The 26,350-nt window shown below is 33.5% G+C and overlaps 1 protein-coding gene across 1 annotated transcript in view; it reads left to right on the top strand.

Annotated features, from left to right (window-relative positions):
- Positions 1-1,389: 1,389 nt before the first annotated feature.
- LOC142319447 (esterase FE4-like) overlaps positions 1,390-26,350 on the top strand; it is a 38,621-nt gene continuing 13,660 nt past the window's right edge. Inside the window, exons 1-7 of the mRNA XM_075356740.1 lie at positions 1,390-1,647; positions 14,595-14,741; positions 16,023-16,166; positions 18,106-18,262; positions 20,022-20,207; positions 20,803-21,002; positions 24,709-24,877. Coding sequence (XP_075212855.1) covers positions 1,552-1,647; positions 14,595-14,741; positions 16,023-16,166; positions 18,106-18,262; positions 20,022-20,207; positions 20,803-21,002; positions 24,709-24,877 — 1,099 coding nt within the window. The 5' untranslated portion in view covers positions 1,390-1,551. The remainder of the gene's footprint in view (positions 1,648-14,594; positions 14,742-16,022; positions 16,167-18,105; positions 18,263-20,021; positions 20,208-20,802; positions 21,003-24,708; positions 24,878-26,350) is intronic.

The raw sequence follows: 26,350 nt of genomic DNA, 5'->3' as shown, positions 1-26,350 counted from the left end.
GAGTCTGACAAGGATGTTCCCTATCCCTGTTGCTTTTTAATCTTTACATAGAACTAGCAGTTAATGATGTTAAAGAACAATTTAGTTCTAGAGTAACAGTACAAGGTGAAAAGATAAAGATGCTATGATTTGTTAATGATATAGTAATTCTAGCTGAGAGTAAAAAAGATTTAGAAGAAACAATGAATGGCATGGATGAAGTCCTATGCAAGAACTACCACATGAAAATAAACAAGAACAAAACGAAAGTAACGAAATGTACTAGAAATAATGTAGATGGACCACTGAATATAAAAATAGGAAGAGAAAAGATTGCGAAGGTAGAAGAATTTTATTATTTGGGAAATCGAATTACTAAAGATGGACAAAGCATCAAAAATTAATTTAAATGTCAGAAAAACATTTTTGAAAGTATATGTTTGAATGATTGGAGTACCTGAGAAGAAAAGATTAAAGCTTTTAAAATGTGGTGCTATAGGAGAATATTAAAAAGAGATGGGTGGATAAAGTGACTAATGAAGAGGTATTGCAGCAGATTGATGAAGAAAGAAGCATTTGAAAAAATATAATTAAAAGAAGGTACAGACTTATAGGCCACATATTAAGGCAAACTGGAATAGTTGCTTTAATATTGGAGGGACAGGTAAAAGGGAAAAATTGTGCAGGCAGGCAACTCTGGGAATATATAAAACAAATTGTTAGGGATGTAGGATGTAGGGGGTTTACAAAAGTGAAACGACTGGCACGAGATAGAGAATCTTGGAGAGTTGCATCAAACCAGTCAAATGACTGAAGACAGAAAAAAAATGATTTACATATAACCTTTACAGAGTAACACAATTTCAATACCATATTTAAAATCAGAATCCAAATTACAGCGCGAAAAGTGGTATAACATTAGATACAAATTTTGTATTGACTAGTGAAATCAGTGTGGTAGTGAACTTATTATAAAGGTATGGGAAGCAATTGTAATAATTTGTAACTCTATTAATAATGTTAAATCCATAATATTAACTATTAAATAAGTTGTATTTTACTTATTTACTATTAAATAGTTTGTCTAACAATGTTTAATTTAGAAACATGAATTCTACTAGAAACAACTGTTAATATATTGTGTCTTAGAAATTGTAAGTTACTAGATTTTTCACTTTAATTTAAATGATTTTTTTGCTATATACTTACTTAGAGTAAATATATGCATATGACATATGCTTAGTTAAATATATTCTGTTTAATTTCAGCTATGTATGTATACTGCATACTGAAAATAAACACGTCAGGGACATTAGAAAAATTTCATGAGGAGTGGGGCATAAGTCTACATTGGAACTATTCTTTTCCAGCCATATTTCTCTTGCTTGTCTAGATAATATTGTTTAATAGTAGCAATAGTCAGTTATAACTGTTATTATCTCAGTTTACTGCTTCAGTTTTCATTTAGGTTTCCTGCGCTACATTATTTATTCACCATTTTTATATTATCATAGTTTTAATTTTGTGACAGTGGTGATATACTTTTGACTGATATTTAATTTTTTTTTTGCAATGGGTAAAAATACAACTAAATGTATAATTGGTTTACTCACAGTTATAGCTGTAGTCTCAATTGCCATTGTTTATTTAGTAATTCATCATCATAAGGTATTAAACAAATTTTTCCTATATTTATTTAGATATTTTATGCATTGCACTCCTGGAAGTTTCTCTGCTCAATAACAAAATTAAAATTTTTTTTTTTTTTTTCCCCAATTACTGTAACAACACTTTTTATAATTGGCTATTCTTTTTAAGTGATTGCCATATTAAAAAACAAGTTTTTTAGAAAAGATTTCTGAAAAAATACTTACTGCAGACAAAAAACAGAAGAAAGGGAATAATTTTAATTAATTTTTATTTATTTATTTTGCTGCTGGGATGCAATTTATTAAATTATTATTATTTTTGTAACTTTAGTTTTAATTAATAAATATGTAAAATGAAATCCTTCACTATTCTTGATATTAGAGCAAAGCAAAAGAACTCAGAGAATATGTCTTGTTGATGAGGTTTTATTTTAAGTTATTAATAACTGATTTATATCATTGAATGCTATTTTCGATAAAATAAAAAAGATAAGTTTATTCAGATTATGAAAATCTGAAAAAATAATATAAATGTTAGCACGGATTGGAATGCATTCCCTATATATTAAGTAAATCTTAAAGCAAATATCTTGTAAAAAAATATTTGAAACTGAATTTTATTAAGATAAAATATATGCCAAGTTTAATAGAAAATATTCTAAGCATATTTTGTAAGTTATTCTCAGTGTAGAATAAAATATTAATTTAAAAATTTGTGTAAACAAATATAATAAGTTTTAAGTTACTTTCCACAAATATAATACTGGAATTTCTCAAGAAAAATTACTTGTAAGGAATCACAAAATAAACAAGAACAACTTGTGGTTTTCTTTGTTAACTTAGGAGAAATTTAATGAAACAGAATTCGGTTTATAACTCATAAAAATTGGTTAAATAATAGTCAAGAAACAGGTATAAACAGATTTTCTGAAAAAAAAAAGAAAACCATTTTGTTCGTAAATTTGCATTACAAAATGATGTTTAGAACGATAAAAATTTGTAGTTGAATGCATGTTTAAACTTAACACAATATTAAATGGCTTTCTCTGAAAATACTGGAACTTTTTCTTTCATTGTAACTGCACTAAAGAATTCAATAAAATAATTTTTTTCTGCATTATATCACCATATAAGCTTTTGTGTGTGGAATATAGAAATGGAATTTTATAGCATGTGAAAAATATCATGCCTGACTGAGATAAAAAAAATAAAAAAGGAAAAAATAAATAAATAAAAATGTGCACAGTTTAATTGCTATCCAGACAAAATAATGGACACAATATGTTACATAAAATACACAATGAAATATAAAAAACACCTAATGATAGAAAATACATAACAATACTTAAAATGAATCACCAGTCATACAAAATCGCCAACATTTTCAGGAAACAAGGTTATTGTTTCACCTTCAAAACAAACAAAATGTACAAGATCATTATGTATTTTATTTAGCACCTCTTTTTTTCTGACATCATCTGAATAATGTACAGTTAAAGATTATCTTTTTATTAAAGTTATTTTTGCTAAATCCTGATCCTGTAGTTTCTGGTTAATGGTTTGAGAATTAGTTGAATAGTTTTTAAGGTATAGTAACAAACATACTTTATAAATAGAATGAAACTTTTCATTGATCATTTTTCTTGATTAATAACTGTAGTGGTCATAATCTCCCCCCCCCCCCAAAAAAAAGTAATGACATGTTAATAATATTATATATACTTTTTGGTGGATTTTTCCTCTGTACAATATAAGGCCTTTACAATATTTATTACATTAATATATAACATCTCATTTTCTTCTTTTTTAGTTTTAATTATCATATTTTTTTAATATTTTCATTGTAAATTTCTTTTCAAAGAAAAATTATAAAAATAATTTTTTACTAACATTCAAGTTCACATGTCTCATCCATGTTAAAAATAATTGTCTATCTTTTTATGAGCTTTATTTAAAATTTTATATTTCTTGTTGGACACTAAGAAATTGTTATTGAAAAATGATATCTATCTTATACTCATAAAATAATCTAAAATGTTTTCTTATTGTGTGTATAAATACAAAGACAATTAAGAGTTATTATACAGTGATATTGTGCTATTAAATATCTTATAATCAATTTTATGAATACTACTACTTTGTAATTATGAACAAAACACCTCGTTAAATGATGGCGAAAGCCTTAGAAAACTGATAAAATTGTTAATTCATTATAATATTCTTGATCATTTAATTATGTCACATGTATAATTTTATAGATAATGTTTTATTAGTATATGAATAACAGCTTTATCTTTGTTCTAAATTTAAAACAAAGATAACAGTAGTGATATGTATACTGTTTGCAGGTGTGATTGCATTATGTTATTTAATTTATTAAAATAATCTTTATGTCGGCATGAGATTTCATGATTTATTTCATTTGATGCAGTCAATTTGCATAACAATTTTTTTGCAACTGTTTATATATATATGAATCATTATCATATCACATAATCATACTTTGAAAGATTTATTTATTTATGTAAGTAAGCATGTTAACACTAGAGCCTTCTGAATGAATAAATGCTTTGTTGTTTTTAAAATGTAAATATTAAATATAATGAATTTAAAATAAAATTTACAGTAAGACATCTGCCATACTCTGATGTTAGTGCTAAGCATATTCCACATATAATTTAGCAATTTTTATTAATAATATAGATAAAATTTTATTCAAGTCATTTAATAAACTCTTTTTATTCAATATAAACTGATGAAAAATTGTACACAAACAAATTAGTTTTAAAATAAGGTTGATATACATTACTGAAAATAACAATTTGGTAAAATCTGTTAGAACAATGCAGCATATGAAATAACTCCAAAATCAACGGTAGAAACATAAGTACATGTATTAGTGGATAAGAAAGGTACATGTCAGTAGGCAGAATATTTTTTCCTGATCTATGTTTCAACCATACCATTAATCTACTGGATAGAATCATTAATAATTTCCGAAACACAATGGTCTTGAAATGTTTGGTTGTTCAAGCTACTTATAAGCTAAAAAAACTACCCAAGGATAATTTTTTCTCTTGTTCTTGGATTGTAGGTTTTCTGTGCGTGGAGATTCATCTTTTACTCTGGTGCAACTTTTGGACTAACCATTTCCAATCTTTTTTTTGTATGAATATCATAACAATTTTAAATGTTTCTCCAAATTTATTGCCATGAATTCAATTCAACATGTTTTTCTCCGCTATCATTCACTGAAACTATAAATTCAACAATACACTTAGTTTCTAAATGTTGAATATAATATTTTTAGTACAGTATTGTTTATTATTGAAATTGTGAATCCCTAAAAAATTGTTATATATTTTTTGGGAGATAATATGCTAATTATTATGTAAAGCTGTTATTTTATGTCTTTTTTTTGAGGTGGGAAACCCCATTTATGGGTGCCAAGGCGGTGTTGGATTGCTAACAGATTCTGCAAGCTGTTACAGAAAATGCATATGTATTCCTGTGCATTACCGACTAAACCTCCACCCCTGGTGACTCTACCTCTATGGAAACCGCTAATAAAGCATTACTTCAGGAGGGTGTAAGTACCCACACACACATTCGGTCTCCACAAGCAAACATCATCCATACCAGACCACAACATGCACACACTGCAAACCACAAATACCTAAAGGAGGAGAAAACATCTAGAAAAATAATACACCTGATAGGTACTAAGACGTACCACACACATTTATACATTCATACAATCAAGCCAACACAAGACAAGCGCACAGCAATCATGAAGACATGGCCACAACGCATAACTTATCCACCAAAGCATACTCAACAGTTAATTAAATTCCACAATCTCACCCAGAGTACACAAACAACACACACCCACCATCTAACACACACACAACTCAACTACTTACCCACATGACCGTCAGCCATAATCAGTAAAAACATGAGCCATGCTCTCAGGCACTGGAAGCAGAGTGTCCATGGCCTCACCGCACAAAAGTGACCCCCCTCATCCTTGAGAGGACCCCCAAGGCACTCAGCTGCAGACCTGTCCAATCTGTCATCCTATGATGCCTCATTCCCTTGCAGGCTGCACCAATGCTCGCCATCTCTTAAAAGTTTTTTCTGTATTTCTAGGTTCTTCTAAAACATTTCTATTATAATTTGCAATAATAGTCCACTGCTTCACACCCTGAAGCATTATCTGCTGAAAATTCTCAGGTCTGAACATGTCCATCTGACCTGGGGCATCCAGCATGCACCTCCGCGCATCCTGGAACCTCGTACAACAGAAGAAGACATGGTATGGAGTTTCCTTCACATTATTACAGGCCATACGACGGTCTGAATGGTAAAGAGTGAACCTAAAAAGACACGACCTGTAATCACCATGCCCGGCCAGGAATTGCGTAAGACTATAATTAATTCATTTGTGAGTTCTACCATACCAACTCCTTACATACCCGATCAGACGGTAAGACCACTGACCTTTCTCTCCTGCATCCCACCGTTCTTGCCACATATTCAACTCTTGTAAATTGGCCACAATCAATCTCTTCTTATCCGAGGAAGGAAGCATCATTAATTCTCTATGCTTCCTTCTGTGAGCAATTGGCATAATATCCGCCAACACCTGTGCAGCCTCTCTTAAGATTGTACAATAAGCTGCCGGAATTCAGATGCAGCATCTCCTATGGAACGCAGCAAGTACTCCCATATACCTTTTATACATCAGAACATCTGGCCAGATCTCTGCGTCATATAAGAGAAAAGAATACACCACACTTGATAATAACCTTCTCCTGAGTTCTCCAGGCTACCTGGTGTTTGGAAGTAAGATAGCAACTGCACACATTGTTCTCTCCGCTCACTCTCAACATTCCATAAAATGGTCTCCGTATCTCAATCGGGCATCAATCATGATGCCAAGGTATTTATGGCCATTCTGGAAAACCCTCCTTTCCACCAGTTCCAACGACAGTGTTTGACATCTTTTCTTAGAGGTGATAACTACTACCTTCGGCGAACAAATGCTGAGAGGCAGCTCCTTGCGAAGTCGAGGGTGGTGGAGTACAGCAATGCGGTGGTTGGCTCTGCCCTGGAGGACTCCGGAGCGAAGCCTTATTTAAAGGGGTCTAGCTCGGGATCCGAAGGGAAAAAGCGGATCGAGGGTATGCAGTCCAAAATATCCTCAAAAAAGGAATCAAGAATTTCAGTTGAGTTTAGACTGCTGGTCAACTTGTTGCTTTCTGAATGTTCCTTGATGGTTGCTGAACTGGCGTTGAAAAACGAAAACCTCCTTGGCGCAAACCGAGCCCTTGATTTAGTAATTTCTCGACTGTCGGACAAGGTGAATCAGGTAGTGGTAGTCAAGGACTTCAAACTGGAAACGGGGAGGGTCCTTGGCGAGATCAATACTTCTCTGAAACGGGTGGAGGAGAAGGTAAAACAGCCTCTCTCCTTCGTTGCAGTAACAGCCGCGCCAGAGCCTAAGCGGGTTAGTCCCCCGCCGCCAGTCCAGGTGTCGGCTATCAAAATTAAGTGAGCCACCGTCAAGGTGGTCCCTGTAATGCTTGGTCCGGGGCTTCATCTGCGATGACCCTGAAGAAGGTCCTGGACCCGCAGAAGGAGAGGTTCCAGATATCCCGGGTCACAAAAACAAGGGACCATGGAGTCGTCATGGAGGAAGAGCGGGCTAAAGGCTCAGTTGCTGGCCGAGCGGAGGCGTCAAATATTGGTCTACGATTTGCCAAGGGCAATTAGGGTAGAGGAGCCTGAAATCCTCAGGGCTATAGCAGCCAAAATCTTGTGTTGGATATGGCTGTCGGGGACTTCCTCAAGGGAACCAGGGTGGTCCGGCAGTTGGGGCGGAAAGAGGCCCCAGAGAGCCACTGGATAATTGAGACCTTGCCAAAGATCCGGCAGGTCTTGGTGGCCGGTGGTCGGCTGTTCCTTGGGTGGACCTCTTGCACGGTTGTTGATCATAGAGAAGTACTCCGGTGCTTCGAATGTCAAGGCTTTGGGCACACCTCTCACCGCTGTAGAGCACAGTCGGAGATGTGTCATTGTGCCCTTGATGGGCACAGGGCATTAACTGCCCTAATAAGACCGCGCCTGCAAAATGCGCTCCCTATGCCTTGGCATAGGGAGCGGCATCAAACTCGGTGTCCGGCTTTGATGCCGGACACCGGGTCGGGAGCAAACAGAGCAGGTCGCATAACATAGCCCGGGCGAAAATCATAAACAATACGGCGTATGGCGACGCTTGAATTACGGGAAGCTTTCGAGGACGGTCATCACCTATTTTAACGCTTGCGCCTGGGGCAGTTATACCTGCATCATTCCCGGACGGCCACCAATGAAGCCATGAGGATCCTTGAGGAGTACGACTTCGAGGTCCTCTTGGTCCAGGAGCCGTACACGATTGGTGATAGGGTGATAGGCTTTCACCCCGTGAAAGCCGATTTCGTGGGGGACGGTCGTTCTCTGCGATCGTGGTCGGCTCGATCTTGTTGGGTGTCTTCTGGATGTCCCCGTATTCTGACCAAACCGAGTCTGTTTTCACCGTTGTGCGAGTCTGAGGAGTACGCTCGATGTCGTACTGGAGTTGGTATACTTCCAGCTTGGATGTAGTATCGATCACTTGTTGGCGAAGTTGGGGCAAATTCTGGACGGTCCCCGGGCATCAAGTGCTGGTTGCTCTGAACGCTAAAGCCAAGTCTTCCGCCTTGGGTTCACCACTCGCTGATATCAGAGGCACTGGTCTCGCCCAGTTCGTTGAAGCCAGGAACCAATACTTGCTTAATGAGGCATAACAACCGCCTACTTTCGCTTCCGTACTGAGGGAAAGTTACATCGACGTTACCTTGGTGACGGGCGACTTGCTATGAAGTACAAGTAGTTGGACTGTCTGGCCCGAGGCCAGTGTGAGTGATCATAGACTTATAACCTATGAGCTCACTTACGGTGGCGGTCCAAGAGCTTCAGATTCGGGTCGCTATAACCTAAGGGGCCTGGATCAGCACAGGCTGCAGCACGAGTGTGCGGCTGCCTTACAGGGGTTGGAATGGCGAATGGAGCACAGGGAGGAGGTGGAATTGATGACTGAACAATTCGGTTGGTCAGAGATTTTCACAAGCAGAGATTGCGATGTGTAAAGTCTTTTTCAGTGCTATTTTTGAGCTGATGGTCGAGTGTGTAACTTCCCCAGTTTCACAATTTTGCTGTCTGAGAACTGTTACAACGGTTTTGTGCTCTTATTGTTTGACGATTCATGTACCTTTTCACGGGAATTCAGAGATATTGGCACAAGATTTGTTCGAGCACCCGCTTCATTGCAGCGAAAAGTGTGGCAACGTCTCCTGGTCGCAAGTTCCTGTTACGAGCAAAAGGGCCTTTACCCTTAGTCCTGCTCGTGCTCATTTAGAGTAGGGGCCGTAATTTGTAACTGTATGTTGATCTTTGATTTCACACATTAGATCCAGTAGCGGCGAATAGGTGCAGAGTGACAGGAGAATACAGAAGGTCTCCAGTTGCCCGTGGCTCGCTGCGGGTAGTTGTCACGCTTGTGCCCAATATCTTAATAGAAGGAATACAGCGAGCATTCTGTTCTATACTGTTAGGTCAGGACATCTCCGACCATGACAGATGTAGTGAGGTAGGTAAGAAGCCTAGCCGAAGGAGGGGGCCGGAGCTTTTTCCTTCGAACTCCTCGAACACTGGTTCTACAACGATAGTTCATTAGTAGATGTAGGTATGACCACCCGGGAGGGCATGAACCCACTTATTAAAGAGTGTTTGCAAGCCGGGGGCAAGTCTGGCAATTCTGCTCCATTGGACCGTGATATTTTGGCGGAACTGGGTGGCTTGTCTTCCTTCTTAGCTAACCCCAAATGTACTAGGACAGCTACCAAGAAGAGATTATTGTCTCGGCTATAATTCTTCCGAGCGGCTTTCACAGCTCTCGTCGAGGGTTTCGAGATTCTTGCCTCGAAGCCTAAAGAAATAACTGCAGCTCAGAAACAGGCCACGGCCCCGATGCAACCGCGTAGGTTTGCTGAGGTGCTTAGGTACAGACATGAAACCAGCCAGTCCTTTAAGAAACCTGAAGTTGTGTTTGTTAATAGGGCGGAGGGTTCGACTGTATCCAGCAGTCAGCTGAAAAAAGACCTCCAGGTTGCCCTTCGGGATGACCGGAAAAGCCTTAAAATCAGGAACATTAAAGAGACCGGCAAGGGATTAGTTGTGGTAGCGGATGACACAGAGACCATTCGGGCAATTAGAGATTCCACGGCGGTTAAGAGATTTAATGTGAAAATAAAACCGAAGAGAACGCGTAGACCCAGTATTATAGTCTATGATATTCACCGTAACCTGGCCGACGAAGATGTCTTGTCCCTCATTAGGGAGCAGAATACTGATTTGGATGAAGTCGCCTTCCGGCGGGTCTGCAGGTTGGTCCTTAACCGGGTAGGCGTGATACCCAGAAATATCACGGAGTCTTTGAGGTAAGTTCTGGTCTCTTTCAAAAATGTACGTCCGCAGGCAGATTATTTATTGATTTAGCAGACTATTTCTGTTTATTTATTATTTTATTGATTCCTGCCGACTAAAAGAGTACGTGGATGACCAAAGATGTTTTAAGTTCTGCAGATATGGTCACAGGACTAAATTTTGTAAGTTTGCCTTTGTGTGTGCCTATTGTGGCGAGGAGGGCCACAAACGTGACGATTGTTCGCATTGGTCCGAGGCTCCAACCTGTGCTAACTGTAAGGGGTTGCACAAGAATCATAAGCATCCAGTTGTTAGTAAGGAGTGTAGCTGTTACGTAAGGGCCGTTGCGCTGTACTTCAATTCCTTAGATGGTTAGGTTCGGTCAACTAAATGCCCAGGATGCTTATGTAGTCCAGGTTGAGTTAGGTGAGACTGTAGAGAGACGGAGCCTCGATGTCGTCCTTCTGCAGCGCCCATAGCCCCCCACACACGCTTCGCTCCTCAATTAGGGGTGATCTGCCAGGCTTTCACAGCTGGAAAAAGTTTTGTGTAGGGCATACCTATATGTCTGCTATTCTGTGCAGGAAGTCGCTTGATAGTGTCTTTATACGGCAGGTTTCTGACGCGCATCATGTTCTGGTCAGACTTGCATTCGCGGACAGAACCTTACAATTGTTAGTTCATATTTGTAATACAGGGATTCCACTGAGGAACACCTAGCGAGATGGGATAGGATCTTTCGTATTGTAGGCAATGGTTTAATCCTTATTGGTGCCGATGTTAATGCGAAATCGCTTTTCTGGCACAGTGGGATCACTGATCATGGCGGTGGCCTAATTGACAGTTTCAGTGTGCAGCACAATTTTGAGGTCTTTAACGTTGCAGACCAGTTGGCTACTTATGTCGGTACGATTAACGGACGACTTTTACAAGCCTTTTCAGGTATAAATATTGACATCACCATTGGTAGGGGCATCCCTGGCAGGGTCTTTGATTAGTCTGTGGTCGACAACTGTTCTAGCGATCATCGGTTGATACTATTCCAAATAGTGGATGAACTGCGCAATGGCCATGAGGGACACTTTCCTGTTCACCGGAGGCGCTTCCTGCACAGGAAGGTGAACTGGCCAAAATCCTTCTCTTTGTTGGAGTCCAAACTGGAGATTTCTTCTCTAGACCTTGACGGCCTGCCATTAGATGTCCTGGCAGAAAATTTCACTTCTACGATGGTGGCGGCGGCTGAAGCCGTCATTTCTAGAGGCACTGGCCGGGAACATATATCTGGTTGGTGATCTCGGAATCTGACAGCAATGAAGCAGTCTGTGAACCGACTCAGAAGGGCTGGGCAACGAGAGGGTGATCTCGATCGGCGTGCGGCCCTAACTGCAGATTACCGCAATGCGAGGGCTAGGTACTTTCATAGCATTAGGTCCTCCAAGCATAATTCTTGGTGCTCCTTCGTTTAGGAGCAAGGGTATAGACACCCTTGGGGCGTTGTGTTTAGAGCTCTTGGACATAAGCGTAGGAAAGATGTCCTCTTGTCAGCTTTGTCAACCCGCGAGGGTGTGGTAATTGATAAGGGTCGTATACTTAATATTTTTCTGAATGATTTGCTCCCAGATGACACTATGGTGGATGAGCTTTCATACCACCGGCGTGACAGGCGGGAAGTTGCTATTTTCGAGCCCGTCATACAATCTTCTGAGATCACTGAGAGGGAAGTCCGCCAGGTGATCTGTAGCATGGCACGGCACAAGGCCCCCGGATATGATAGTATCACAGTGAAGCTTCTCGTCCGAGCGCTTTCAGTGGTCCTTAGTCTTCTAACTAGAGTATATAATAGGTTGCTCTTCGCCGGCCACTTTCTGGCGTGTTGGAAGCGTGGAGACTTGGTGTTGTTCAAGGTGGCGACAAAGATCCTACTGTTAATTCTTCTTACTGTCCAATAACGCTCTTGCCCGTGATTGGTAAGGTTTTTGGGAAGGTCCTATATTTGCGTATTAATGTTAGATTGGCCACTGATCATCTGCTAATGGACAACCAGTATGGTTTCCGACCGGGCAAGAGCACAAAGGATGCCCGGAAGGTGATTAATATAGCTTCCTCTAGTCCATGTAAATCACTCACCAGAAAGCAGTTGGCTGCGCCGCTGAAGTATATTAATCCGTGCGACCGGGGGCGTTGATTCCCTCCGCCAGTGGCAGTCCTGACGTGACTTTGTAATATCACGCGAACGATATGATGATATGATTGGAACGGGTGGGTCCACCCGTTTCCATCATGGTGCGGGGTTTGTCCCCGGCTCCTTACCGGAATGAGGTTGCGTTCCCCTTGTTAGGTGACCTAAATTTGTCGACTTATTTGGGTGTAGGTCTGAATTTCTATGTTAGCATAATTTTGACTGGTATGAGTGTAGCACTGATTTAACTTTTAAACTCGTTCGTTTTCTGAGGCATTTACAGTCATGAATGATGTTGTTAAATCTGTACTAGGCGTGGGGTTCGCGCTTCTGCGGTTTCGGTCAGTTAGTTTGAGGGAATCATGTTAGCTTGGATGTGAAGATGTCCGTTTGAGGCCTACGTGAAGGCGAAATTTGATATGTATTTTACTGATGAAAATTTCTGCCGAGGCATTTACATCGGTGGCATCCCGACTGAGGCTTGGCTGATGACTGTGAGATGTAATCAGTTAGAGTGTCTAAAGATGACGTTTGGTAAAGCCCCTCAGGGCTTGGAATGGATGGGGTTGTGTGGCGACCGGTAACATCACAAGGTGATTTCAGTAGGGCTTTATTTCATCAGAGGAGAAAAAATCAGGATGAAGTGTTTCACTAATTGTAACTCATTAACAAAGCATCTTCGAATCTACAAATTTATATGAATTTTTTCATGAGAGAAATATGATTATGAAATTTAGCACAATCCTCCATAGACATTATATATATATTACTTTCCTGGCATCATAACTCTGGAGCTATGAGAAGGAAAATATGATTACTTAAAGAATGGGGATGGGTTCTTTGCATTTCTCAACATTTCATGACCTAGGAACCAAAAAAACCAAAAAAAAGTGGGGGTAATGTTCATATGTGCTGGTATGTTTGAAATTTTTGACTGGATAAACTGATTTTAATGAATTTTGGCACAGAGACTCGTGTATATGAGGAAGTTTGTTGGTAAAAGTTTACATATCTATGTAAGTGTATTTGTAGCTTAATAACTTTTTACTGAAAAAAACCGATTTTGAAGAAATTTAGCAGACTCGTGTATATGGGGGAAATTGTTAGTAAATGTTGAGGGTCAATATCTCCATGGGGGTTGGGTAGATAGTTTCTATGGGCTCAATTTTCTCAAAATTTTGCAAACATAATCCAACTTTAAACCATATATATATATATATATATATATATATATATACAAAACGAGAGAATGAAAAACAAATCTGTAGAAAATCATTTGATGAAATGGCATTAAACATAAAAATCACTCATGGGAACAGAAAACAAATAAAAATGTATAGTATATGACAATGACAAAGGTAATATAAATAAACAAAAAGTAGGAAGTAAATCTTATTGAAAACACATTGGTTTTATGACAGATTATAAATTAATTATTAATTAAATGTTTAAAGGAAAAAAATTAAAAACTATCAAAAATGATTAACTAAAGAAATACTGAATGTATATTTACTCATATAAAGAAGGGTAATCAGGAAAACCACCATGATCTATGGAAAAAAACAAATATACAAAGCATAATTTATTATATAATATTTTCTACAAAACTTATTCTAAAAAAAACAATAGAAATTTGAAAAACAGACATATTACTGGAAAATACAAAATGAATAGAAATCAAATGGAAAAAAAATCTGATGTACCTTTAAATATAATGGTAATAATAATGTTTACATTAAAAAAAAGCATTAAAAAAATATTTATTTAATTAAAACTAGAATTAGCAAATTCTCAAATAATGCAGAACATGATTAAAAAAAGACACCTTGACATATGTAATTAATGATTTATAAAATATATTACTTGGAAATATTGGAAAATTATTTAATTTATAAACTGTATAGAGCGGATTAACTTAAAAACTGATTAACTGAGTAGATCTTTGTTAATGAATTCTATAAGTTGGCAAAATTGATTTAATTAAACAATTGGGTAATAGCAGCAAAAATTTATTTTACTCATCACATAAGGAGAATTAATAATATTTGATGATGTGCCAGTTGTATTTATAATTATATATAATATACAGAATATGTATTTGTAATTGATTGTTGATTATCTTTTGTGAAATATGAAAGAACTTCCATAAGGAGTTCTTCCATAGGTTTTAGACATACAAAATTGAACTGCATTATGGTTTTTTCAAAGTATATTTGAAATAGTGCATACATATATTATACAAGATAAGTTTTTTTTTTTATTTATTATTGTTTTTATTTCAGCCTTGCAAAAATGGTGAGTGTGTTGTTAAAATTGATTTAGGATATCTGAAAGGTCGTGAAAGAGTCTCAGTTCTGAACAATAAAACCTATTATTCTTTTCAAGGTATACCATATGCAAAGCCACCACTTGGACCATTACGTTTTAAAGTAAGTATGTTATTTATTTTTTAATCAACTCATTTAAAGCACTTTTGTAAACTTGTAATGCCTTCTGAATTAAATATATTTCAGTTTTCTTATTTTTATTTATTGTCATGACCTTCATGATCATGATAGTTGCTGTCCAGTCATCATTTAACTAAACAACTATTAATCATATAAGTTTGATGAGAAAGTTACTATGAAAAAAAAATAGAGTTAAAAAATAAATATTTAAGCAATGAGACACAGGTTTTACTTATTTTTAATAGAAAAGGGATGGAAAAAAAGAATGAAGAATAATTTTAAATAAATTATTAATAAAATGAATTTTAACTAAATATTTAATCATATAACATAGATTTTTATTAAATTTATTTTTAAAAAATGCAAAAAAGAAAAAGAAAACTGATTACATAGTTTAGTACATGGTGGTTCCTGATTTTAATAACTTGCCTGCCACCTGTCAAAATAAAATAAATTTATGTGGAGAGGGAGGTGACCCACAAAATATTATATTCTTACATGTTTCACAATAATTCTTAAATCTAAATTGATATTCTTTTTTCTGATTTCTTACCAAGGTTGCAGTTAGGTTCTATTGTAATGAAATATGAATACATAAGAATACTGTAGAGCACATAATTAACTGTAAGTGGGATGATGTTTATACATCACCAGCATCACTGTATTTGGAGTAATGAACTCAGATTAAATCTGAAGTGTGGTTCAACAGAATGTCTACATATTTACTTTTCAGACATACTAATTTAGAAAATGCTCACACAGGTAAGTTGTGATAAATGTCATTAAATAATTACTGGCTGCATTAGACTTTTTGATATTCATAGAACTGGTATTGTTTACAAAATATATAAAAACATTTAATGTGACATTTATTCAGATATTTGTAGCCTACAAATTTTTTTCCATCATCCACCGAGGGGTTGCAACCATATCTTTGGAATTGCTATGTAATAGTATACAGCATACAAATTTTCTTTAAAAAAATAATTTTTATCTTATGATATTTTCTACATCTAAAAAAATCATGTTTTTATTGGATGATTCATGATTTTATTTTTGTTTGTGTATTTGCTTTTGCATGAGTTCAGTGGTGACTGATGAAAATATACCATTCCCAACCTGGAGTCAAACACTGAGTCTTCAATATTCTACTATTTGGTTGTTTTATCTAATAAGTTAGTGAAGTGAAAATTTAAATTTACTTTGAATATAAGAAATAAAAATTTTAAAAAAATAAGAAAGTTATTTATTCTTAAATTGCAGAATCCAGAGCCTGTTGAACATTGGCACAATCTAATTGATGCAACCAAAGAAAGTGAATTATGTTTGCAAATGTTTCCCAGTTTGCTTGGTAAATCTATAAAAGGATCTGAAGATTGTCTTTATCTCAATATTTACACAACTCAGGTATTAACAATGCAGAATTTGTTAACGTCTGATTAAATTTCATTTGCTTTTCGAGTTTTAATCATTTTTATACTAGTTAAGTCAAAATTAATATAATTCATAAGATTTAACTTATGGATCAGAATGACAAAATATATTTTAAGCTTTGATTAAACAGAGTTTAGAAAATTAATTGTTCTTGAATACATGGAAATAAACTCCTGTAAGATCTTTTCAATAATTTAGTTCCTATTGCATATTTAGAAAGAAGCTAATAGTGCTGTTTCTTTATTAGGAAAAGAGTTCTAGTTTTCAAGTTTCTAGTTTCATCCTAGTTCATTAATTTGATTCTTTCTTCCTGCATTCATATTGCTGTTAACAGCTATCTCAGTAGTTTAACTTTTTATTATAATACTATTTTGTTCTTTTCAATTTGTGCTTTATAATTTCATAAAATTTATTTGTGCTTTACTACTAGATAAATTTGAATATAATCCATCTGAAAAGTGTACATTTATTTTACCTGTACAGAAGATTTTCTCATGTGTAACTTGTAGAAATATTAAATAATATACACAAGGGGATTTTCAATCTTTTAGATTGACTGATTGATTTATAATTATAAATAAAATAGAAAAACTTGTTACAAGCTGTTTTCATTATAAATTTGAAGGGCTGTCATGGACACTTTAATTGAATTGAAAATACTAACAAGCTAGTATTTAACTAATTAATTAACTCTTTTACATATTTTGAGGTAAACTACCCAACCACGCATAAATAAATTATATAAAAATAATTTGTACTTTTTAATTATATTCAAAATTCCTTAAGCCAGAGAAAATATAAAAATTATTTAATTACTTCTTTTTACTCTACAAGCATTATCAAATTACAGATCATTACTTTTATTTTATGATGAAGGATGAAATAGTGAAAAAATACCTGGTTCTTGCTGAGAGTTAAACCCAGAACCAACTGAATTAGAAGCCAGTATACTGACCATTATACCAGCTAGCTGAGTTATTAAAAATACTAATTATTAGATCAAATTAAAATGAGTTTTTATCCTAAAAAGTGTAAGTGATTTTAAATTTGTAATATCAATCATCAAAAAAAAAAAAAAAATGTTACATATAAAAACATTGTAAGGAGCAAATTAAATTGTATCTTATCTTTTATTTATGCAATTCTAGAGATTTTCACCAGTCTATTTAAATCATTATGTAAAGCCCATGGAATTACTTTATTACCTTAAATAGTCACTTTTTATGTGAGCATTTCATATGAGATACGTATTAAACTTATCAACAGTCAAAATATATATTACATTCAAATGAAATCAAATTATTTACTTTTCAAGAAAATATTTTAAACAAAGTGGGATAAAAAAAACGATTTTATAGATTTTTCAGTGAATCAACTAACAAAAAATTCAAGCTCCAAATTAAAGTGAACTTATTTAAAATTTTAATGTGGATATGCTTTCTCTTAATGACAGATCTCTCTCTCTCTCTATTTCTCATCTGTCTTCCCTACAGCCAAGAGCACTGCAGTATCATGAGGGAGGGGCATTAGATTCAAGAAAAAATATAAATTTGGACTTCATAAAAAATTTCTGACAACTCAGCTACTTCATCCTCAGCTATTTAGTTAACCTAAAAATCAATTAGGTTAAATTAAAATAAAGTATAGTTTATATGCATTTATTTAATTACAAATGAATAACAAACAGTGCTCATAGCACCAGGAGACTGTTCGGCCACTTGAAAAATGATTAATCTTAAAATGCTATATACTATAGCAAATAGTAAACTTAAGATTTTTTTTCACATGCTGCACTATATAAATAAAATGACTTTTCCGAGAAAAATGAAGTATTTCTTTTAAAGATAAAAACTAAGTCTTTTAAAACAAAAATTTGTGTTATTTCTATTAATAATTTACTCTACCATTTTAGTTTCCAGATCATGATATAACACTACATCCTGTTATGGTTTACATCCATGGTGGTGGTTTTACTACTGGTGGCAGCAATGAAGATAAGTATGGTGCTGATTATTTAGTTGAGAAAGGAGTCGTCTTAATTACATTTAATTATAGAATTGGTGCTTTAGGTTAGTATAACTTCTGTATTAGGTTTAGCATTCAAATTGTAAACAGATAAATGAAATTTTTATTTTATTCCAGAAAACAATAATATTGTCTTTATTTCCAAACTGTATCTAAAAAGAGAGCTCTGTAAAACTCTAACTTAGTTAATAAGTGCTCTGCTTATGTGCATATAAAAGTCAAAGATGGTAAAAAAGAAGGACCCTTAGAGACCACCAGCAGTAGTTCCTATACACACTATTGCTCTTATTTTAAGTATTATCTAGTTAATAGGGTATTTTATTAACAAAGGACAAAATTATTCATTAGAGGAACCAAATATTAATTTTTTGAATAAACAATGTACCTGAGTTTTCTTTACCAGACATAATTAATTCTACTGCCTATTCTCAGAAACCAATTTACACTAATAGTGTAAACCAAACTGTTTCAGTGAATTAATGAATGCAATAATTTAAAGAGTGTAGACTTAAATTATACTAACAGTGTCTCCTGGTGCTATGAGCTGTTTGTTATAACCAGTTTACCAGTTAAAGTAATTTTAGCATTTATTTAAATTATTCAGTAATATAGTTATTTTTAAGTTCCAAAATTTTCTAGGAAGAAATCAAGAAGAAAATGTAGATGAATTTTCATTAAAATTTTGTAAACTTGATTATCATTTTCCATTCAGGTCAATTCAGATAAAAGTAGCAAGATCAATTTTGAAAAAGCATAACTGCCAAATATTCAAGATGCCAAACAAGAAGAGATCAAATGAAGCTTCTTGACTTGATAACTGACAAAAAGGTTACATGTTAACAATTTAGTGAACAAACTTAACATTGCACTATATGTTATAAAGGCACATAAATAATATCTATGAAGTAACTACAATAAGAACTAGTTATTTTGTGCTGTTTGAAAACTATGTCAAATACTGTCTTATGATCAGAAAAAGTAAATAAGCAGAACATTTTCAAAACTTCCAGATCTCTAAATTTCCTGTGGCTTCAAAAAATGGTTGAGAATAACTTTAGTGCATGGAAAGTTGCAGAGAACCATTCAAGAATTTGTGAGTTGTGTTTGTTATTGCTTTTTCACATTTATGAAAGAGTTTGATATGTAACAAGAAAGGAACTTCAAGAAGGCAGGACTTTCAAAGAGTGCTTCACTTCTGGCTCATCACTTTATTCCCTTTTCCAAAAAACCTTCTTATTCAGAAAGAAGACATTTTAGCTGATTATATAAACAGCCGTGAGAGAAAAGAAGGCATAGTTCAAAGTGGCATCACAGTAATGGTTGGCTGAAAGAGATATTACAAAACAGATGACTGAAAGGATTTATAATAAATTTTTATATAGTTGCCTTGTATTTGTGTAAGTGAATTAACGAATGTAATCATTTAAAGAGTGTAGACTTAATCTCTACAGTGAAGTATTGTCTTTCCTTTCATCCAGAAGGTCATAAATTTAAGTCCCATTCAGTTTGGCAATTTCCATACATTAAAGAATTTGCATACTGAATGTCCATTTGAGCTTAAGCAGTGAATTAATCAACTTAAAAATCCTTTAATTCTTATATGAAAACAAAAACTGCTTAAATATTTAAATGAGCTTCAAAATCTTAATTCAACAGCATTTCACATCAGATAAAAAAAATCGGTTTTTTAATAGCTTAGCTTCCTTACTAGAAATTTCTTTTAAGTCATACGATTTAACAAACTTTTTGCTTAGGGAAGATTGCTAATTTATACATCAGTAACACTTTTTTATTTTTTTACAGGTTTTTTATCTTTAGATAATGATGACATACCTGGAAATGCAGGGTTAAAAGACCAACTTGCAGCTCTGAAATGGATTAAACAGCATATAAGTCATTTTGGAGGTGATCCAAATAATGTGCTGGTTTTTGGTAACAGTGCTGGATCAGCATCTATTGTTTATCATATGATATCTCCACTATCAGATGGTAAGGCACTTTTTTAATATGTTATTAAGAAGGCATTTATTAGAAGAGATATCCCTTTTATTTAGAACAATATTTAATTTTATGTATTTACTGTGCTTCAAACATGATTTCAAACATTTGATAGATAATATGATATTAGTAATTTGTAATTATTTATTAAGTTTGCATTCATAATATATGATTTTTTTAAATTTATATGACAATGTGTAAACCCATAAGATTTTTTTAGATATATCTTTCTCCGTTTGTTTATTATCTCTTAATGAATAACAATTTATTTGATACTTCACATTCCATATCTAAAATATACATTTCACAATTTAAATTTACTACCTGCTGCTGGTAGCACATTAATTGTCACATTTAAATATACTGAAAAACAGTATTTTAATAATCAGATCTTGAAGAATGCTAACTTTTTTTGATACAAGTTTGTGCAATAATTATAAAATAATAAAATTAATTTTTCTAAATTTATTTTTCAATACATTTAAAGTTGATAAACTTTGTTTAAATATTATATTTTATTTATTTATTAAATGATAGACAACAGCAAATTACTTTTGTTTTGTTTTAATACCCAATTTATTTTTAGGTTTTTTTCACAAAGCAATTTTGCAAAGTGGTACTGCTCTTAATCCATGGGCCTTTCAACAAGATCCAGTACAACGGGCATTTAGGTTTGGTAAAATTCTTGGCATTAATACTACCGATCATAAGGAGTTAACTAATTACCTTATGAATACCCCGGCATCAGATATTGTTTCCTTACAAGAAAATATCATTACACCAGAGGTAAATCAATGTTTTTGGTTATGGATGCTTCAATTTTCTTATAATATTTCTTCATTTTCATAAACTAGAATGAAGTATCATAGTCATACTAGATTATCTATTTTCTTTATAGTTATTCAAGGATAATTTTTACAGTCCAATCCTTCTGTACCATTTATAAAATAAATTTATTTTATAATCTTTCTTATTACTATTTAAATAATATAAAAAATACAAAATTTCAAACAGGTAAAAAACATTTGAATAATAGAAATATATAATCTAGAAAATATAATTGATTTCAAATAATATAAGCAACTGGCGCGTGTGCGCACACATACACACACACTACCTATGTCTGTCTTGAATATTTTACCACCAGCTTACATGTAAAAAACAGAGCAGCTGAGAGGTATGTGAAGCAGAGAGCTCTGTAAAAATATTAAACATAGAGGAAAAGAAAAAATAAAACAAAATATGGAAAAACTAATTTTTCTAAACAGCAATGGATATGATTAAATTAAATAAAGTAAGATGTGCAATGAGATTGAGGTTATTGATGATAATGTTATAAAGTACTGATCAAAAAATAAAAAAAGGAAGAAACTGTGTAGGAATCACTCTAAACAAAGAAATATCAATAAAAGTAGAAAGGATGATTTTTTTTTTTTTTTGCAAATGGCAGGACTATTGCTGTTAAGATAGGAATGAATTCAAAGGGTTTGTTTTTCATTTAAATGTGCATGTCAACTAGTTAGTATAAAGATGGTGGTAACTGAAATAATGTATTAATAGATGGTGAAGATTATGAAAGAAGAAGGAGTAAATGTTGTTGTAAGGTACTAATCTGAGATTGGATGTTGCAGTGAAGGAAAGAAGGGATTACTAAACAATGGGAAAATATGAACTTGGCTCTCAGTTGAAAGGAAATACAAAAATTATTGAATTCATAAGGAAAATAAATTGCTCGTAAAAAATAAAGGTTTTAAAAGAAGACTTTAGCAATGAAGTTGCTAGGAATAGAAAACAGATTAAAATTGACTATATATTATGGAAGAAAGATTCAGAAATTTGATTAAAAAAAGACATACAATTGCCAGAAGTCAACATTTATAAAATCAACAACATTAAATCATATACTACTGTTAGTTAATCAGAAGCTAATAAAAGTATAATTGAAAAATGGAAGACAAAAGAAAATTAAAGTTCAGGAAGGATTAAAAAAGTAAGACCCTCTGAGAAAATTGAATAATGAAGTAGGAAGAACTGCAAAAAATCAATGAAAAATGATTTGATGAATGCTCAGACATAGAAGATTTAGAAAGAAAATTATGGTATAAGGTAATAAACAAAAGTAAAAAAAAATTATTGTGGTTAACCTGCAGAAAATGTAGACAATAAAGAAACTTCCAGCAGAAATGGCAAAATGCTATACAGAGAGCAAGAGATTTTGAAAGATGGAAGAAGTACGAGGAGGAAATATACCATTCTAATATAAAGCCAAGATTGGTCTTCCTGAAGGAGAACAGAATGAATGGAAGAGGATGATAAAATTGTACCATTCTAAAAAATCAGAAGTTATCAAGCAAAAAAGGATATAAGAATGGAAAACCTGTAGAAATAGATGAGCTGACAATAGAATAAAAATAAAATTGTCTTAAAGAAAAAAGTATACAAAAGATAGTAAAATTGTGAAATGAAGATGCAATGAGAAGAGTGAATAAGAATAGAAGCTTAAACAGAGCTATTCAGAATGGAAGAGCTAACTGGCTGGGACAAATCATGAGAAGAAAAAAGTTGATTAAAAGAGAATTAAAAGATTCAGAAGATGAAAAAGAGTAAACATTATAGACAATAACCATTATCAAACATTGTAGGTATTCTGTTATAGAATTTTCAATAGACTTCTTCCTTGAAATATACATGTGCGTGAGTGAAAACAGTATATTTATGCTGTGCTTATCAGCTGTATTATGGATGGGTGAGTCAACTGAGCTGTTTTCTTTAAATTTTGAGTGTGTTTATCTGTTTTGAGTGTTATCTTTAAGAAGTTGAGTGCTTCATTATTTTTATATTCTTCTGTGAATAAGAATGTAGAATAAATATGTTGTATTATGTAGATTATTCTATGAATAAGAATGTAGAATAAATATGTTGTATTATGTAGATTATTACACAATATTATAATATTATTGGATTACAATAGCATGCAAATTAATCTGAACACGGAATTTTTTTGTTTATTTCTAAGATGTGGCTATATTACTTGATCCCATTCATTCTTTAAGTTGTCTGTGTAATTTGTGATTATTGTTCTTTGGATATTTAGCAATTTTCATGTTATAAATAGTGTTCTGTGAAAGTTTATTTCATTGCTTATTACAAAATCATATTTTGTATTTTTTGTTCTGTATGTCTTGAATGTACAGTAATGGATATAACATTAGAAAGTGTTTGGAAATTGTTTCTCTTTCTGAGCATACCAGTATGACATAGCAACAAATAGCTTCTGAGTATGGTGTTGGACTGGGGATAGTAAATGCTATTTTAAAACAATTAAAGGAAACTGATTCATTTTCACCTTAAAGGGAAAAATTACTCCAATACAGGATTATTATTGGTGAGATTTACTTAAATCAAGAATTAGCAGCCTGTGGAACAGCTTTATACATGACTACTGTTAGATGCCAACTTCTTGCAGCTAGACGGAAAGCTCATTGTCAGCCAGCTAAAAACGTTAGGCATCGTCAGGCAGCTTTTAACACCAGCAATGTGTAAAAAAAGTTTTTTGAGGGCCAAAGCTCATGCTAAGTGGACTAAAGAAGACTGGAAAAGCGTTATAATTTCTGATGAGTCATATTTTTATTTTCAAGGGCAAATGGTTCCGCGCGTTGGAAAAGCATCAGATGAAAATGCATTACCAGCTCATATCCAATAACCACATCTCAGAAAAAATCTTTTTGGGGTTGTTTCATATTTGAAGGCTCATTATTTCCAGTATGAAGGTAGTATGTTGAAAAGCGATGGATATATAAGATTCTGAAGGAAAGGATTGTGACACAACTTCAAAACAAATTCCCACAAGGCAACAGAGTGTTCCAACAATATTTGGCACCATGCCATAAAACCAAAAAAGTGGAACAATTTTTTGAAGAATAAAACATTAATATATTCCTGTGGCCAGGCAATGGCCCATACCTAAACCTAATTGAAAGTCTTTGGGCAATAGTCAAAAAAGAAAGCTCTCAAAAATGTACCACAAAAACTGACTCCATTAAAATAATATCATTATGGTTTCATGATTAAGAAATCAAAAAAAATATTTAAACTTACTGAATCAATACCAAATCACATATATGAAATGATTAAGAGTAAAGGAAAACATGTTAATTACTGGATATTTACAAATTATACAGGTATAATCTTTTTTCTTAATAAAGTTACTTTTTATTAAATAAGACCTGTGTTCGGATTCATTTGCATGCTACAGTTATTTGTAATTTTCAAAAGATACTTACAGGAGTTCTTAGAAAGAAGTGGTGAATTTGTTATTTATTTGTTATTTTTATAAAATAAATAAAAATTATTATAAATTACATTTTTTATTTATTATTTTATAAAATAGAATTTTTATTTAGGTTTTTTCAAATATTACATGAAAAAAAAATTGTATCTAACATATTTGGTACCATTATATTTTCTGATTAATATTTCTATTTTTAATTAGGAAATGAAAAATTGCTTCAGTTTTCCATTTGTTCCAACAATAGAAACTCAACTATCAGAAAGTACTTTTCTTACGGATCATCCAAAAAAGTTGCTGGAAGAAAACAGATTCTTTCACATCCCAATCATCATTGGTGTAGTTAGCAATGAAGGATTGTTAGCAATTGCACGTAAGTTCATACTAATGATTCACTTACTATTAGTACCATAGAATAAACAAACAACAAACAGCTTGCTGTTAGCAGCAGAGTATCCAGGATGTATATAGAGAAAAGACTACTTCTATGGTGGCTAGCTGTGAATAAGGAGTGATCCAGATAAGACCTGTGCACAGAGCAGCATATTAGAGGTGTAATGGAATACTATCTAAGGGGGAGTACTTTGGTACACCAAAAAAATGTTACTAAACTGACAATGGTACTTGTGCTGTAGATGGAGTACTGGACACATGTAAATAACCTGACTTATTTTTCTTGCAGAAGAATACATGTCTTTGAGGTAGTCATACTACAGGTACTGAGAGTAGGTATTTGTGAAGAGGCTAGACAAAGGAATAGTTTCTGAAAGGAGGCAGCAGTCCTTTCAGCAATTATTAAGGTCCTGAACTACGAGTAATTGATGGCTAGTCCAGCAAACTTGAAGCTAATTTTTAAGTTTTATGTAGTGGTATTTTTAGAGTAATGCTTTTTCTTACTTCTTTCCTTGTTTCTAAGATGGTGTCCTCTTATGTAAAATATCCCATCAGTATCATAGTCCCTCATTTGGATCCCCAAGTGGGGATTGTTCAAGAAGTCATTAGAAAGTATCCCATGCCATTCTTTGAGTTAGATATTGTAATATTAGAAACCTAATTATGAACAGTAAGCTAGACAGTTTAAAATAAAAATGAATATATTAGAATTAGATATACTAGTAATTAAGGTAGAAAGGAAAACAAGCCTTTTGGTCCAGGAAGTTTATTAAACACAAAATCAAATTATGGAAATGCAGGAGTGCGGATAATCCTGAACAAGAAAATGAGACAAAAAGTTTTGTTATAAGAGGTACCACTATGAGAGAACTATTTAGTCAAGGTAGATTTCAAAACTTACGCTAACAACAATTGTGCAGATCTATATATACTAATCTCTTCAGCAGAAGATGAAGATGTATGAAGAAATAAGTGATCAACTCAATTATGTGAAAGAAGCTAAAAATAGGCTAGTTAACTGTTTTTGAGAAACAGGTTTATATTATGCCTCACGCCCTATTTTATTAAAATATAAACATTATAACGCATAAATGGTAGTTTACACGATGTATCTTGCATTTTTATAAACCAATTAAAATTTTCCCGCCAAAACGCTTCAAACTCTCATGACCCCTCGTACGACTTCATGCCGTACAAAACAATCACATGTTTAGCGGAGTCAAATTGTTTATTTAACTGTATACATGCTTATTTAACAAACTATAAAATTTCGCAAGAAAATGTATGTTCCGGGCACATTTTACATTTGACTGTACATATTTTGCTATCACGCTTTATTGCACTAGCTTACAGAATCATCTCCATATTAAATAGAGAACCTAAAATCAAATTTAGCCATTATTATATTTATTTAATTATGAGATACGTTTTTCTTCTGACAACTAACCTAAAA

Source organism: Lycorma delicatula, chromosome 2, assembly GCF_047948215.1.
Source record: "Lycorma delicatula isolate Av1 chromosome 2, ASM4794821v1, whole genome shotgun sequence".
NCBI lineage: Eukaryota > Metazoa > Arthropoda > Insecta > Hemiptera > Fulgoridae > Lycorma > Lycorma delicatula.
Note: the sequence above shows the minus strand (reverse complement) of the source record. Positions and strands in the feature narration are given on the sequence as shown.